At 34.3% G+C, this 13,270-nt stretch overlaps 1 protein-coding gene across 1 annotated transcript in view; it reads right to left on the bottom strand.

The window, feature by feature from the left end:
* Positions 1–1,826: 1,826 nt before the first annotated feature.
* Positions 1,827–13,270, bottom strand: part of CFAP20DC (CFAP20 domain containing) — a 68,763-nt gene continuing 57,319 nt past the window's right edge. Inside the window, exons 16-17 of the mRNA XM_029087403.1 lie at positions 7,275–7,366; positions 1,827–1,939 (exon numbers count right to left, since the gene is read on the bottom strand). Coding sequence (XP_028943236.1) covers positions 1,827–1,939; positions 7,275–7,366 — 205 coding nt within the window. The remainder of the gene's footprint in view (positions 1,940–7,274; positions 7,367–13,270) is intronic.

Raw genomic sequence — 13,270 nt, forward strand, 5'->3', positions numbered from 1 at the left:
TTGAAGGTCAAAATTATTATTTCATTGAACTTTTAAACTGATTATGGCTTTAGCAAGAACAGGTACAAATCTTTCTGGGAGAAACAGGCTAAGGCAGGGTAAGTAAATTATGTCAACACAGTATCTGTCTTCCTGTGGATTTCAGTGCTCCTCTTACTTCAATCAATTTGTGATGATATGTTTGTACCTGCCACAGAAGCCAAATACACAATCTGATCTTATGCCAAGTCACTATTAACAACTGCATTTCAATTGATTCTAGGATATTCATTAACTAGGATCCATAATTATGTATAATTTACAGACATCATAATTTTAAATCACTTGCCAGTGAGCTTACTAAGCTCACTTTATGACATTCAAATACATTATTCTTAAAAATTCACTGAGTAATCAGTTTGCAAATAATTACAGTGGAATAGCACTGGATATAATCAAGTGGAAACTTAGAACAGGAATCACCAGCAATGCCTATAGATCATTTTTGCCACATGATTTTGCCATTCCCTTCAATTGTCTCCAGAAAAACTGTTATGTACTGAACTGGTGGACTCCAAAGCTGTTCCACTAACTCAATTCCATTATGACACAACTCTTTGGACTTCTTGTTTCATGGGCAACTCCTACCTGACACCTTTGCTTCAATACCAGGCAGCTGGAGCCAAGTAGGAGCCATGGCAATGCAGAAACATCAGGATCAGGCTAACTGGTATTTAGAGCAGACAAAGCCTGACATGTCTCCAGTACAGTATTTTATTTATTTCATATAATGATTTCATTTTCAAAAGCTATGTATGGTCTGGTTTACATCTATAGTCTTTCTCCATGGTCAATAGGGATATTTTATGTACCATAGGAAAAAAAAATTGCATGGTGATGCAGGTAATTTAAAATTCTGAGTTGGAATTTTAGGATCCTCAATGAAAACTTAACTGGAACCTGATACAGATGGGTTAAATAAACTATATTCTTTTATTGCAAAGTGTAACGGAAAAACTAATACTAATGTGTAAGAGCAACATGCCGAGTACAGCTTCGTATATGAATCATACACACACCTTCTTGCCTTACATGAAACAAGGCTCCAGTTTTTGAGTGTTGAAGCAATCACTCTAACTGCTCTTCAGTCCTATGTTAAATTACATCAGTAAAGTAGACAGTAGCTGGTACTCTTGGAGCCTGCCATATTTACCCTGTTGTGGTCTAGATTTATAAGCTGCCCATGCACACACCTTACAGTGCACCACACTGCACACACGGTACCACCCTACAGCTTTGACATCATCCCATTACTATAATGTGCAACAGTAGAGAATTTCTTGAAGATGAGGAAAATACTGCTTTCTCTGATGACTAAAGGGAGAGAGGGAGCTTATGAAATGGAGGCCTTTGAACAAGATACTGTATATCTTAAGAGCACAAAGAATAAGATAGCTCAGAACCAATTAAAATACACAGTAAACCAGTAATGATTTTTTTTTTATTTGAGTAAAACCATAATTTACAGATAAACACTTCAAACCTTCTCGATTCAGTTTCATTTGTTTCCATACAGAATGTCTGAAAATCGGAAATAAATTAGACTAACAAATAAATGTTGTAGTCACAAGGAACTTTTATGTTATGTGATTTTTCCACTGCATTACAACTTAATACAAAACTATAAAAATAAGACACTATTTACAAAATATATTAATTTGTTTGCAAAACTATTAGTTAATTCAAGTTTTAAGTTACATGATAAATTACACAGCTCAGTCACACTTTACAAACAGTTAAAAGAAAAACCTACTCTGTATACAAAATGATATCATCTCATGATCTGACTATGCCAATTCATAGTACTTTCCAGAATTTGGATCAAAGTAACAGTTCAGACATGGATCATACAAAAGAGTCAAAACTTTCTCATCTTCTTCAGCATTGCAGTCATCTTCACCTGTGTTAAGTGTGAAAAGTAAGAATGAATCACTCTTATTCACTTAGACAATATCATGGTAAAACCTTTCTGCCAGATGTGACAGAGTTTTTCTTTAAAGCGTGCAGTCTTTGACTTCTAAATTGTCACCTTCAAGATAACAGCCATTCACATTTTTACTCTATTTCTGAATACCTGTATTTAGCTGAGGTGAAACGATGTCAGTCCAAGTTTGCTTAACAACTGGACTTTACAAAGCTCTATGGAGCACCAGAGGTACCTTTACTGAAAGTGGATCAAAGTATTCCTAAGGGATATTTTTCTCAATGACCTTCTTAAACCATAATGTTTTAGCACAAAGACAGTCAGTGCCTACTTAAGGCCTGTAAGAATGAAAGAATTTGAATGTCTGGTATCTAGTACATTACCTAAATGTCCAGTATAGGTGCAGCTATACAAAAGATCTTCCAGTATCAGAGAGGAAATAAGATTCTTTCAGACAATAAAATTTTTAAATCTAGGTTGTCTAAAGTTACATAAAATGCAAGAATGTTTTCAGGTAACAGAAATGAATCCTTAGCCTAAAATATACTGATAAAGCCATACAGACTTTTATTACAGACATTTTATATGTTGTAGCTCCTTTTCTAAACCTGCCTGTCTTTTATATAAGCTAAATCTAAGTTATATGATCTATAGCTTTTTGACAGGAAATAATTCACAGTTGAAAGCAATCTGTATCTTGAATTTCATCATAAATGTTCATCTTGTTCTCAGACTGCTAATACAAACGGAATGCTTTGTATGCCCTAACACTTCATAATAAGTAATGGTCTGTTATGCTAACAGCAGCACTTTCACAATGCTCAGAATCTATTTACAGCCAGGATCACACAACGATATATAGGATACATTATCTAGAGACCAGAAAGCAGGTTGGTGCATTTAATGCACAGAGAAGTAGTGTGCACTTTATCATTTCAGAAGATATTTCATTTTTGTTTCCTCAGTAGCATTAACAAATGCCATCAGAAAGAAACTGTCTTTTACTGTAACCAAAGGTAAAAAGGTAATGCTAAATTGTTGCCCTCTCTGCTGTGGGTACTTAATCAGGTCTGGTAAGCGAAATGAATTTAACTGAGATATTTTGTTTGGATAGCTCTTGGGAAAAATCATGCAGTGTAGAAAGAAGGCATAGAACTGAATGTCTTTTTCTACACTTCAGATCATAGTACACAAGCAAATGGTATTCATGCCTCATTCCCTCACATAGCCTTAATTTTCACCTGAAACCATGTTGTTATTTCCACTGAAGTCTTCCTTTTATTATTTCGCTTTTCCCTGCCTATGCTTCTCTTCAAAATGATTCTCTTCTCTAAGGTTAAATCTTGCTCCCTCTTTACCTTGGAACTGGCCTCTCAATATACTCCATGGTTTGATTTAGGAATAAGAAATTCTCCAGACTTATCAGGAGTATAGCTTTTTCCCTGTATGCCTTGAATTTATACCAAATTAGAATTAGATTGCATCCAGGACGAGCTAGATTTATACCTTTGTAGTAATAATTCCTGACATGCATTTTCATGTGAACAAGAAGATAAATTAGTTTTCTAGATATATCTTGTTTTTAAAGTTAGTCTTATTTTTTTTTTTAGCATCTCACAATATCCCTAAAGGCATTTTAAGGCATTTCTAGATGTTGCAACAGATTTCCAATAGCAGCATGGAGTATTCAGTTTTGAGCAGACTAAAAAAAAACCATATGAAAATCTCTCTCTTGTTCTTCTACTTCCTAAAAAGAAGTACTAATTAAATTGAGTGACATTCTTGTAGAACACTCAACTAATGTGTAATGGTTGTGCTACAAGGCATATTGTGTGCAACCTGACCATATGTAGGAATGAAGTGTCCACAGCCAAAGTAAAAACAAGCCACTTTCAAACAAAATTTCCATAGCTGTTTATGCTGCCACCATCCACACCTTGGGGTTGAAGCTGCTCAGGATTGCATAAAAAAAAACCTCTTGGCAGTTTAATTTGAATGTCACAGTGAAAGCAAAATCAAAGCTTTTGTTCTTAAATCACTACAAAATTCAACAGTACTTTAAGCTAGAACTGAAGTCTGTGATATACATTATAGAGGTATGAGTATTTTTTAGTTCTGAGCTGAAAAAAGACTGAAGATAGATAGTACCTCTGAATACCTGTCACATTAAATGAAATGCTTCCCCACTGAAATCAGGGAACTATTTTTTTTATGGAGGAAGGCTTTCACTCAACATGTCTAAACCTGGATAACAAAGAATGGAGGAAGCATGTAGCAGCTTTTCCTGAACTCTGAAATAAATGTACAAATAAGTGTGTTGTTATTGGGATTATGTTAACACTGTTTGCATAGTTACCCCAGTTTGGAGAACTAAAATAAATAGTTTCCCTTTCCACAGAAATATATTTTCACTGTATTCAAGGTTTTAATATTGGAAAATGGCTTGTAGCAAATCTCACTTTAAGATACATGGATCATATTCTGACCCTGATGTAAGTCAACTGCACTGGATCAGCTGTCAGCAGAAGGGATGCTGAAAAGAATACTGCTAATATTTTCTTTGATGTGATCCTTGAACACTGAACTGCAGTGCTCACATCTAGACTGTAATTATGTACTGCACGGTTACCATGTGACTACTGTCAACAGCTGTAGTCCAAGAATGAAGACTGGTCAGTGCTAGAGCACTATCTTAAGGCAAGTAACAAGATACAATAAAGTAAAAGTTCCAGAGAAGGTACGACTCTGCCTTTGTTGCCTACTGTGGAAACATTCTTGTTAAGACTTGTTATGTCAAGATGAATGAAACTGTCCATAAATCAGAAATATCAATTCCCAATAAGGAAAAAAAAATCTATGTAAATTTATCATATTTATGAGCCTAATTTTTCCTCTTGATTGCCTTGTGAAACCTGTTGAATAGAAGACTACTTCTCATCACACCTCCCTATTTAACTATGTAATATGGATGGTGCAAATGTTAAGAAAGGAACTATAGAGTAAAATGCTTTCCTAGAAATGAATAATCTTTTTTCCCCAAGGTTATGCCCTAACTTAAAGGTTTTTTCTAAATGTAAGAATTAAAATTTTTTATAAATATACTAATGCTGTAATGTCTATTTTTCTTTAAGGATACTTTTAGATAAAATTAATATCTTGAATACATTATGACTCACTGCAGATTTTTAGTACTGATAATATGCTTTTGTTATCCTGGGATACTTAGAATACTGAAAAACTGCAAACACACACAAAATAATCTTGTGACACTTAAGTCCCTTCCCAACATGAGAAATAACTAATTTTATAATGTGATACTTAAAAAAAAAAAGAGTAGGGCAGTAGAATTTTCTGGAATGAATTTGAGCATTCAGTTTGTTGATCAGATCTGGTACTTAATCGTTAATAATAAAACAGTTATTTTGTCACACAACTAACCTAAAGTGAACTGATTAAGAAAAAAAAGGTTTTTTTTCTGTAGTGCAAGAGATGTATCACAGGAAAAGACCTATTTAGCATTTCTTTCAAAAATGATACTCCATACCATCTAGTTACCATGGTCCATCAAGATTTTTTCCAACCAAGATATCTAGAAAACCACACAGATTCTAATGTTTGACAGGTACAATCTAATCTGACAGGTATTACACTGCACTGCATTTTCATGCACCACCATATTATGTTTAAAGATCTGTGTTTCACTTAAGTGTATCTTTTATGTGAGCAAAACCATGTCAGTTTTCTCCCAGTATAGTGCAAGGACATTATTTTCCAAGGACTGTAAACAATCAGGAAGGGAGGTCTGGAGTTGCTTGAAGATGCTGTATATCATACAGCTGCCCCCTTAGTTTGCCAATCAGGATTCCCCTACCCACAGCTGCTAGGATTACTCTGCTGCTTCTCTGCCACTTTAATAGATAAAGGTGTCTACTAGTTCAAAGAAAATCCAAACTCTCCTGTTTGGGGAGGGAATGACTTTGTCGTTCTCTCTTATTTCCTCAAACTTCTTGGGGAAATGAAGCTTGATCATCTCAACACTTCTGGAGTATTTGGAGATAAAAAGTTTCTGTGTGAAGTTATCAAAATTACAAATATCATACATATACATGAGTCAGAATGTAATTTGACTGAACAAAGACACCAAAATAAAAAGCCTAAATAAAAAGCTATGGTACATAGAGATTTTCTGTTCTCCAAATGTGCACTCACGGGCACATGATGTAAAATATTTCAGCATAAAGGAAAATGAGTTTAAGAACAACACAAACCAGTTTGGAAATTCTAGTGTGAATAACTTCCCAGGTATAATTCTTTCTAAAACCTTTTTAAAGATAATAATGCAATTTTTAAAATTTACAGAAATTCTAGCTTTACTGAAGCAAGCCTTGGATTTCATAATGCTAACATAAAAAAATTCTCAGAGACCTATCACAGTTTTATATCCAACATGACTTGAACTCAAGGATTACTGTCCAGTTCTTTTTGGCTTACTTAGGACTCTTAACAAAACATGTTATTTGATTCTTCAAAGCAAGGTCCCTTCCTGACAGCAAAATTCTATTTTGCTGTCATAAACAATTACAAATATACATTTATGAAAACACTGACAATTTGAGGGGCATAATCTATTTTAGACAGTAAATCACTGAGACATCTTCATCCCTTGGGCAGCCCAAACACACAGGTCAGATTTATGAGATTTCACATTGAATTCCCCAGACTTGAAGAAAGATGTAGATATCTACCCTGTTCCTAAGACAGCTAATAAGAAAAAAGGGCACTTGAAGAAAGCAAGCTGTTAGTTTTACTCTATTGTTGTTGACTTCCCAGTTGCAGCATTCTCTAAACAAACACCATTAATAAACAAAAACCTGTAACACTTTAGGTGTTGAGCAACAGTCTTTACTCAGGAAATCACACTGAGATTTCATTTAAGGCTAAATCTGAAATTTTTCTTCATAAGAGAAGTATCACTTATGTAAGTGTAATTGTGCTTCTGAATAAGAATGTTTAGTCTTTGCATTCTTTCTGTCATAGGTTTGCCATCCCTTATATCCAGCATAAATTCCTTATTTTAAACAAGATACATTTTTTATGAGTTAATCCATATTGAGCCAGAACACTGGAAAACTACAACTGTGTTATGTTATTCTATCAGAAGATGATTTATCCCCTAATAATAAATAAGAGAACTTGGAATCAAAATGTAGCAGTATAGAAAACTATGAAAAGGCAGTACCAGCACTACAGAAACAGCATTTAGAAATGTCCTTCCATCCAGGTCCTTTTGATTGTCTTTATAAATTCCTACCTGGAATACTCTGTTTTGTTGAAGATTTAGTGTGTTCCTCCTGTTGGTGGCTTCCAGGAATGATGGGAGGACTGAACATGTCCAACAAGTCCCTGAAAAATACGAATCAAAATATCATTTGTAAAAGCACAGTTTGTATTCCTATTTGCTCTAATTCTTTTGACTATTAAAAAAAATTTCAAAGGAAATTGCAGGTTGAGTGTGATGCAACAAAATCAAGCTGGATTTTATTATGATTAAAAAAACCTTAACAGTTAACACAATTATTAAATGCTAAGGCTTCCTTCGTCTTTTCGCCTGTTCTGTTCATACCAAAAATCTATATTTTAAGTCAAGTTTGCTTTGCAGATTTCAGCTGGTATTGCCCTCTCAGCAAAAGGTGTACATGAGGTGCAATCCATAATCCACAGAGCTATACTTTAAAAGCCTGCAGGACTCACTCTATTCTGAGGAATAGACTTGGAATGAACAAACTGTGGTCAATGAGAGACTGTGGGGGTCAGTTTGCTTAAAAATCCTTATCCTCTCTAAGGAAAAAGGTTTAAAGACAATCACAAGAGATGTGTTTGCTTACCACTGACTTGGCAGCGCTTGGAGCCCCCTGGAATAGGGTGACATAAAGTGGTGTATTATTCACACTCTGGATGGTTGGTGAGTTAGAGCTGTGCTTAGACATGAGATGGATTCCACTAACAGCACAATACCAACTCAGTGGTCATGAACTGTGGGACAGCTGATTTGTATTAAATAATTTAATTTAACTTGAAAAAATTTCAATAAAGGAATGGAATTAGTGATCAGTTTCCTAGTGTTTTTAAGAAGGAAACATTGGATTGAGCCAGGATCTTATTGTTGATAGAATTGTTGCTATTGAAAAAAAAAAACTTTGTTAGGTAAATATGTTATAAACAATTGTTTGTAACTATTTTTTATTGCTATAAAATGTCATGTGTTATAAATAAAAAAATTGTTATTGAGTGTAACATGATTTTAGCTACTGGCAAAACTATACAGAGAACTCTTCTCATCACAGCTGTCATATCTATTTTGCTTCTGTAAAGAAAAAATTTTGATGGGATATTTATCATAGAGGTGGGAGTACGGACCTTCTTCACCTGTTCAATTTGATAGGCAATTTATGTCTCTCCTGAACACTCCTTTGTGATAGCTTTTAAAAATGATTTTTATGTTATCATACATTCATGCAAAGTTCAACGTTCATTTCACATACACCACTTTATGATACACTGTCTTTGATTGTTATAGCTCAAAGAAAGGAAAACAGAACAGTCGTTTTTATTGTTATTGTTACTGCTTTTTATTGCAAACTGAACTGCAGTTTTTTTCACTGAAAAAGTCACTCATATTATACTATCAATCAGAGAAAGATAGTCCTGGAAGGACACGTCTAAATCACAAAGTTAAGACATTCCTTGTCCAGGTGACCACATCTTGTAATTCTTTTCATATATGAAACTCATCTCTGTAAACTGTGCATAGCTGATGTTTCCTTAAGTTCCCTTCTCTCCTCTTCAATAGTAAAGAGCTAGAACACAGTAAAGCTTCCATATAACCATTAATGAGAATAAGTAATTGCAAATTAACATCTGAGCACAGAATTCAAGGGACCTCAGTAAATCATCTCGTTTTGATAGAACCAGATCCATCTTTTTTGACCAACCTATTTGACTGCAAGGCAAGACAATGGAAGGGAAAAATGGTCTTTACATTCCCTTACGTTTCCTTCATGCTGTGGGAACAGCACAGCTCTATGGAGTAAATTAAACTTGGTTTGGGGTTGATTCAACTTATGTCTGGCCATGTCTTTTCCAAAACAAAACATTATACATGCAAACTTGTGCTAGAGGCCAGGGAGATTAGCCAGAGCTGTGGAGGTAACTTCAACATCCATGGCTTCCTCTAGAAGGGATGAAATTTTCCAAAGCTTGACAGATTTCTTTACATTGCCAGACTATAATTGTCTCAACTCAATTGTCCAACAACAAGTAAGTGGTTAATATACTTCTACTTTCTGAAAAGCCTTGATGATCTCATATAAGATTTGCTTCTGACAGAAATCTGGCAAGGCTCAGTCATGTGTTATAATTGCTAAAATATGCCAATTGCTTTTTTTTTTTTTGTTAGTTTTTATGCTACTTCTAGACTCGTTATTGATTCCACATCATCTCCTGTTGGCACGTACGCATAATCTGGGGTGAATCAGGGGACAACCACCTATCTGTTTGCAGTCAAAACGGAAAAAACTAATTTTCTGCCTCAGGAAACAGAACTGCTGGTGTAGAAATCCAGCAAGTAGTATAGCAGATTTAAAGGAAGAGATATTGAATTTTCCATCATTTCAATATGTAAAAAACATAATTCAAAATTTTTTTATACCATCATATTATTTTCACATATATGGACAACTTCCCAACCAATCCTTCTCCTCCTCTGCTGTTCAGCTAATGCCAGTGAGAACTGGTACAACTAACCCACACAGCAATATGCTTGCCTAGACAACTCATTATTAGCTCACTCTATCATTACCCACTGTATTTGCATTCCCTGAATACAGCCAAAGAGTCCTTGCTTACACCAAAGCTTCAAAAGTTTTTAGGAATAACAGTTAAACTCATGATATGATGTCCAGTGGCACGGTAGAACATATTTTCCATTTCTGCTACTGGCATGTGTGGTTTGTGCTGCCTCAGAATCAGCCAACGTAAGTCTAACAGTAGAATAAGACCATGCTCATAGGACGTGGTCAGACAATTGCACTGAAACACAATGTCAGCAAAGGCAATCTCTTGGAGAAACTGCAGCAATTCTAGAGAAGGTAAGATAGAACCGTTAGTGTTAATCTACATCTCTGCTTCCCAAGCTACCCTTTCTTCCAAATTCACTACAGCTTTTTAAAAAGACAGTGATGTTTGAGATCCAAAGAAGAACTAGAATATTTCTGCATGGAAGATTGCTGAAGCAAAAGTGGTGCAAGGACAGAGGAAAGACAGTGTTTGCTTCTAACGAGAATTATCTCAGTCAGACCAACAAATGTAGTTAGAAAAGTAAAGAAGCTTTAGAATATATATGCAGTCTGGCACAAACCAGAAGAGTTTAAAGATACGTGTTTTTCATATAAAATATGTATCAGAGAATTTCTAAAGAAAATAGTTGGCACTTGGAAAACAGAGAGGATGTTGGTAAGAAGGAAAGAAAGATAATAAGGCAATTACCTCCGATGGAAAAGAAAGAGACAATTCATTTAGTGAACGTTGAGGGAGGGAGGTAATCATGTGTCATTAAACCAGTATGTCTGTTAAATTAATAGTTCTTATAACTCAGGAAATTTATGAATTTTAGTTTAAAGTCTCATCTCTGGAAGGTCTTCCTGAAAGATCAAGTCAGAGAAATCAGAGATGGGATGATTTGTGAGTAGCTGGATGATTTTGTCTTTTTGTCCTTCATTTATTAGAGTCAATTCTAATGTAAAGGAGTTGTTCAGCTTCATCTTTATATTTATTTTGCTCCACCTAGTTTAGCACATGAATCATTATTTTCCCTAGTAGGTGCAAGTGTAAGATCTAGGGATTTTGAGGGTTCTAAAGGGAGACAAAGGAGTGTTTATTTATGACAGAGGCAACTAAGATGTGTTGGGAAGTTTAATATTTCCTGTTAAGACAGTTTAGATTCAGTTCATATTTTTTTCTCTCCATGTCCACAAAAAACAAATAGTTTTGCTATTCAAATCCCTCCCACCAAGACAAGTAATCAAAACACTACAATATTATGGATTCACTGTTGACTTAGTATTACTTTTAAGGTTGAAACTTTTTACACAATATGTATTAAAAACTGGTTTATTACTTCCACATGTTACTTAACAATGTTTAAATCAACTTTTCCTAAAATCTTGAAAAAAAACCTTAAAAAAATCTCATGTGTGCTGAAATCTTCTTGACCAAATTGTAGTAGAGAGTAAATACTGGCAGTTGATTGATAAACCTCTGAAAAGTGGGATGACGGTGGTAATTCTGATAGACGCTGTAGTCTAGCAGTTAAGACAGACTTTTCTACAATGAAATCTGCAGTTCTTTTAGGAAGCAACTAAAGCATGTGTGTGTATGCGTGTGCAAGAGAGAGAGAGAGGCAGTGTATGAGTAAGTTTAAAAAAAAAAAATCCTGAAAAATTTGTAGATGTTGCCTCATCTACTCATCATCAAGTAGAGCCAAGCATGGAAACAACCAGCAATATTCTGAGAAATGCAGACTGTGGCCTATGTTCCCATTTATTGTGTTTTTATGTTTACTGAATAAAGAACATTTTTTTGGGGAACTTCTTCAAGAAGCTAGTTTATCTCCTTAAAACAGGAAACCTAATCATGCATTCTGATTAATTAAAGACACTCTATTTATGCTATCAATGCCTCCAGCTGTAATCAATACAATCAACATGCAATAAACTATGTAGAGCTTTCCTGATAACAATGCAGAATGCTAATTATTGTCTTTTGACATTGTGAGTTGCATTGTATGAAGGCTCAGAATAGCTTCCACACACATGCAAAGCAGCATACACTTTAATGCTTGTATGGCATTTCTTCATTATTCTTAAAGCTATTCTCCTTACCAAAATATAATTTTAAAATGTTATATAATCTTGTTATATTATGGTCTTTTCTTAAAAAATACTTTCAGAAAAAAATTGTCATATATTGAAATATCATATATAGCTGAACTGTGATGGAAAGCAGAAGAATGTTTTGGACTTATGAACATTGTTTTCAGTTTTATGACAGTATGTTAAATTTTGCAGAAAATGGCATCCATCAGTAAAATCTGTTGAGAAAATTAGTGATGCTTTATTAAGTAGCACTTACCAATGGCAATGTATCAAAATTATTACCATCAACAGAAATCTGAAGAATCAGAGGATTTTGATTCAAATCTTAATGAACACCTTCGATATTTTGATTTTTTTAACATATGTTTTTGCTATTTAGTCTATCCTACTGGCCAGACTGAGAAAATGGCAAATCACTTAGTATAAAGATTTTTAACATTACTGTGAATTGAGATAGCATACTTGATTGCATTTCTTTTGGATCAGATTTAATTTGTATTACTTAAATCAATGGGATAATTTAATCCACATTATTAACAAAATTAAAACACTTCCAAGTTTTAGTGTGGTTTTGTCTAACAATATATGCAGGAGTGAAAAGGAATATTCAAATTATTCAGTCAGCCTGGCAGTGTACTTAAAAAATGCAAGGTAGGAGCTAAATTATATCAAATCAGGGAATGAAAAAACAACATCAGTTTTGTATCATTAAGAACACATCAAATTGACAGACTATTAAGCATCTGAAGAGTACAATAACATAAATAACACAAAAGAACATAACATATAAAGAAAAAATAACTAAAAAAATATAAAGAACACAAAATATGATATTTAACTGCATAAACTACTTTGTAAATCTTTAGGAATTCTACAGAACTGGCTTGTGTCTGAGTGATGATAAGAGGAGTACGTTTGCTGAATTATTTTTTACAGTGGATAATTTGACTAACTCCGGAGGGCCAGGGAATGCCAAGGTATGAATCAAGAGTATAAAAATATTTTAAGGAAAAAAGGACCAATTCTTGACATTTTGTGCAACTATCAACTAAAATCTCAGCACATATTTCTGTTGTATTAGTAATATTTAATATACCACATGAAGCAAATTCTGCTGCAAATGCTCAAAGTTAATAAGTAATACCTGTCAAAGTGCCAGCTCATATTAGAAGTATGGTTCAGTATAGCCTAAACATCCAATTCAGCTTAGATGAAGACTGATTTCTCTCACCTGTTTGGATTTTTAATTACATATATTTAAGAAGGGTTGTTAAAGACTAACTGTGTTCTTGGATAAATCACCTGGCTTTCTAACACCCCTCACTTATTCCCTGCTACACCTTTTTTTGGAGCATGCATTACTTGTTAGCTTCCT

Source organism: Antrostomus carolinensis, unplaced genomic scaffold, assembly GCF_000700745.2.
Source record: "Antrostomus carolinensis isolate BGI_N321 unplaced genomic scaffold, ASM70074v2 scaffold4841, whole genome shotgun sequence".
Lineage (NCBI taxonomy): Eukaryota > Metazoa > Chordata > Aves > Caprimulgiformes > Caprimulgidae > Antrostomus > Antrostomus carolinensis.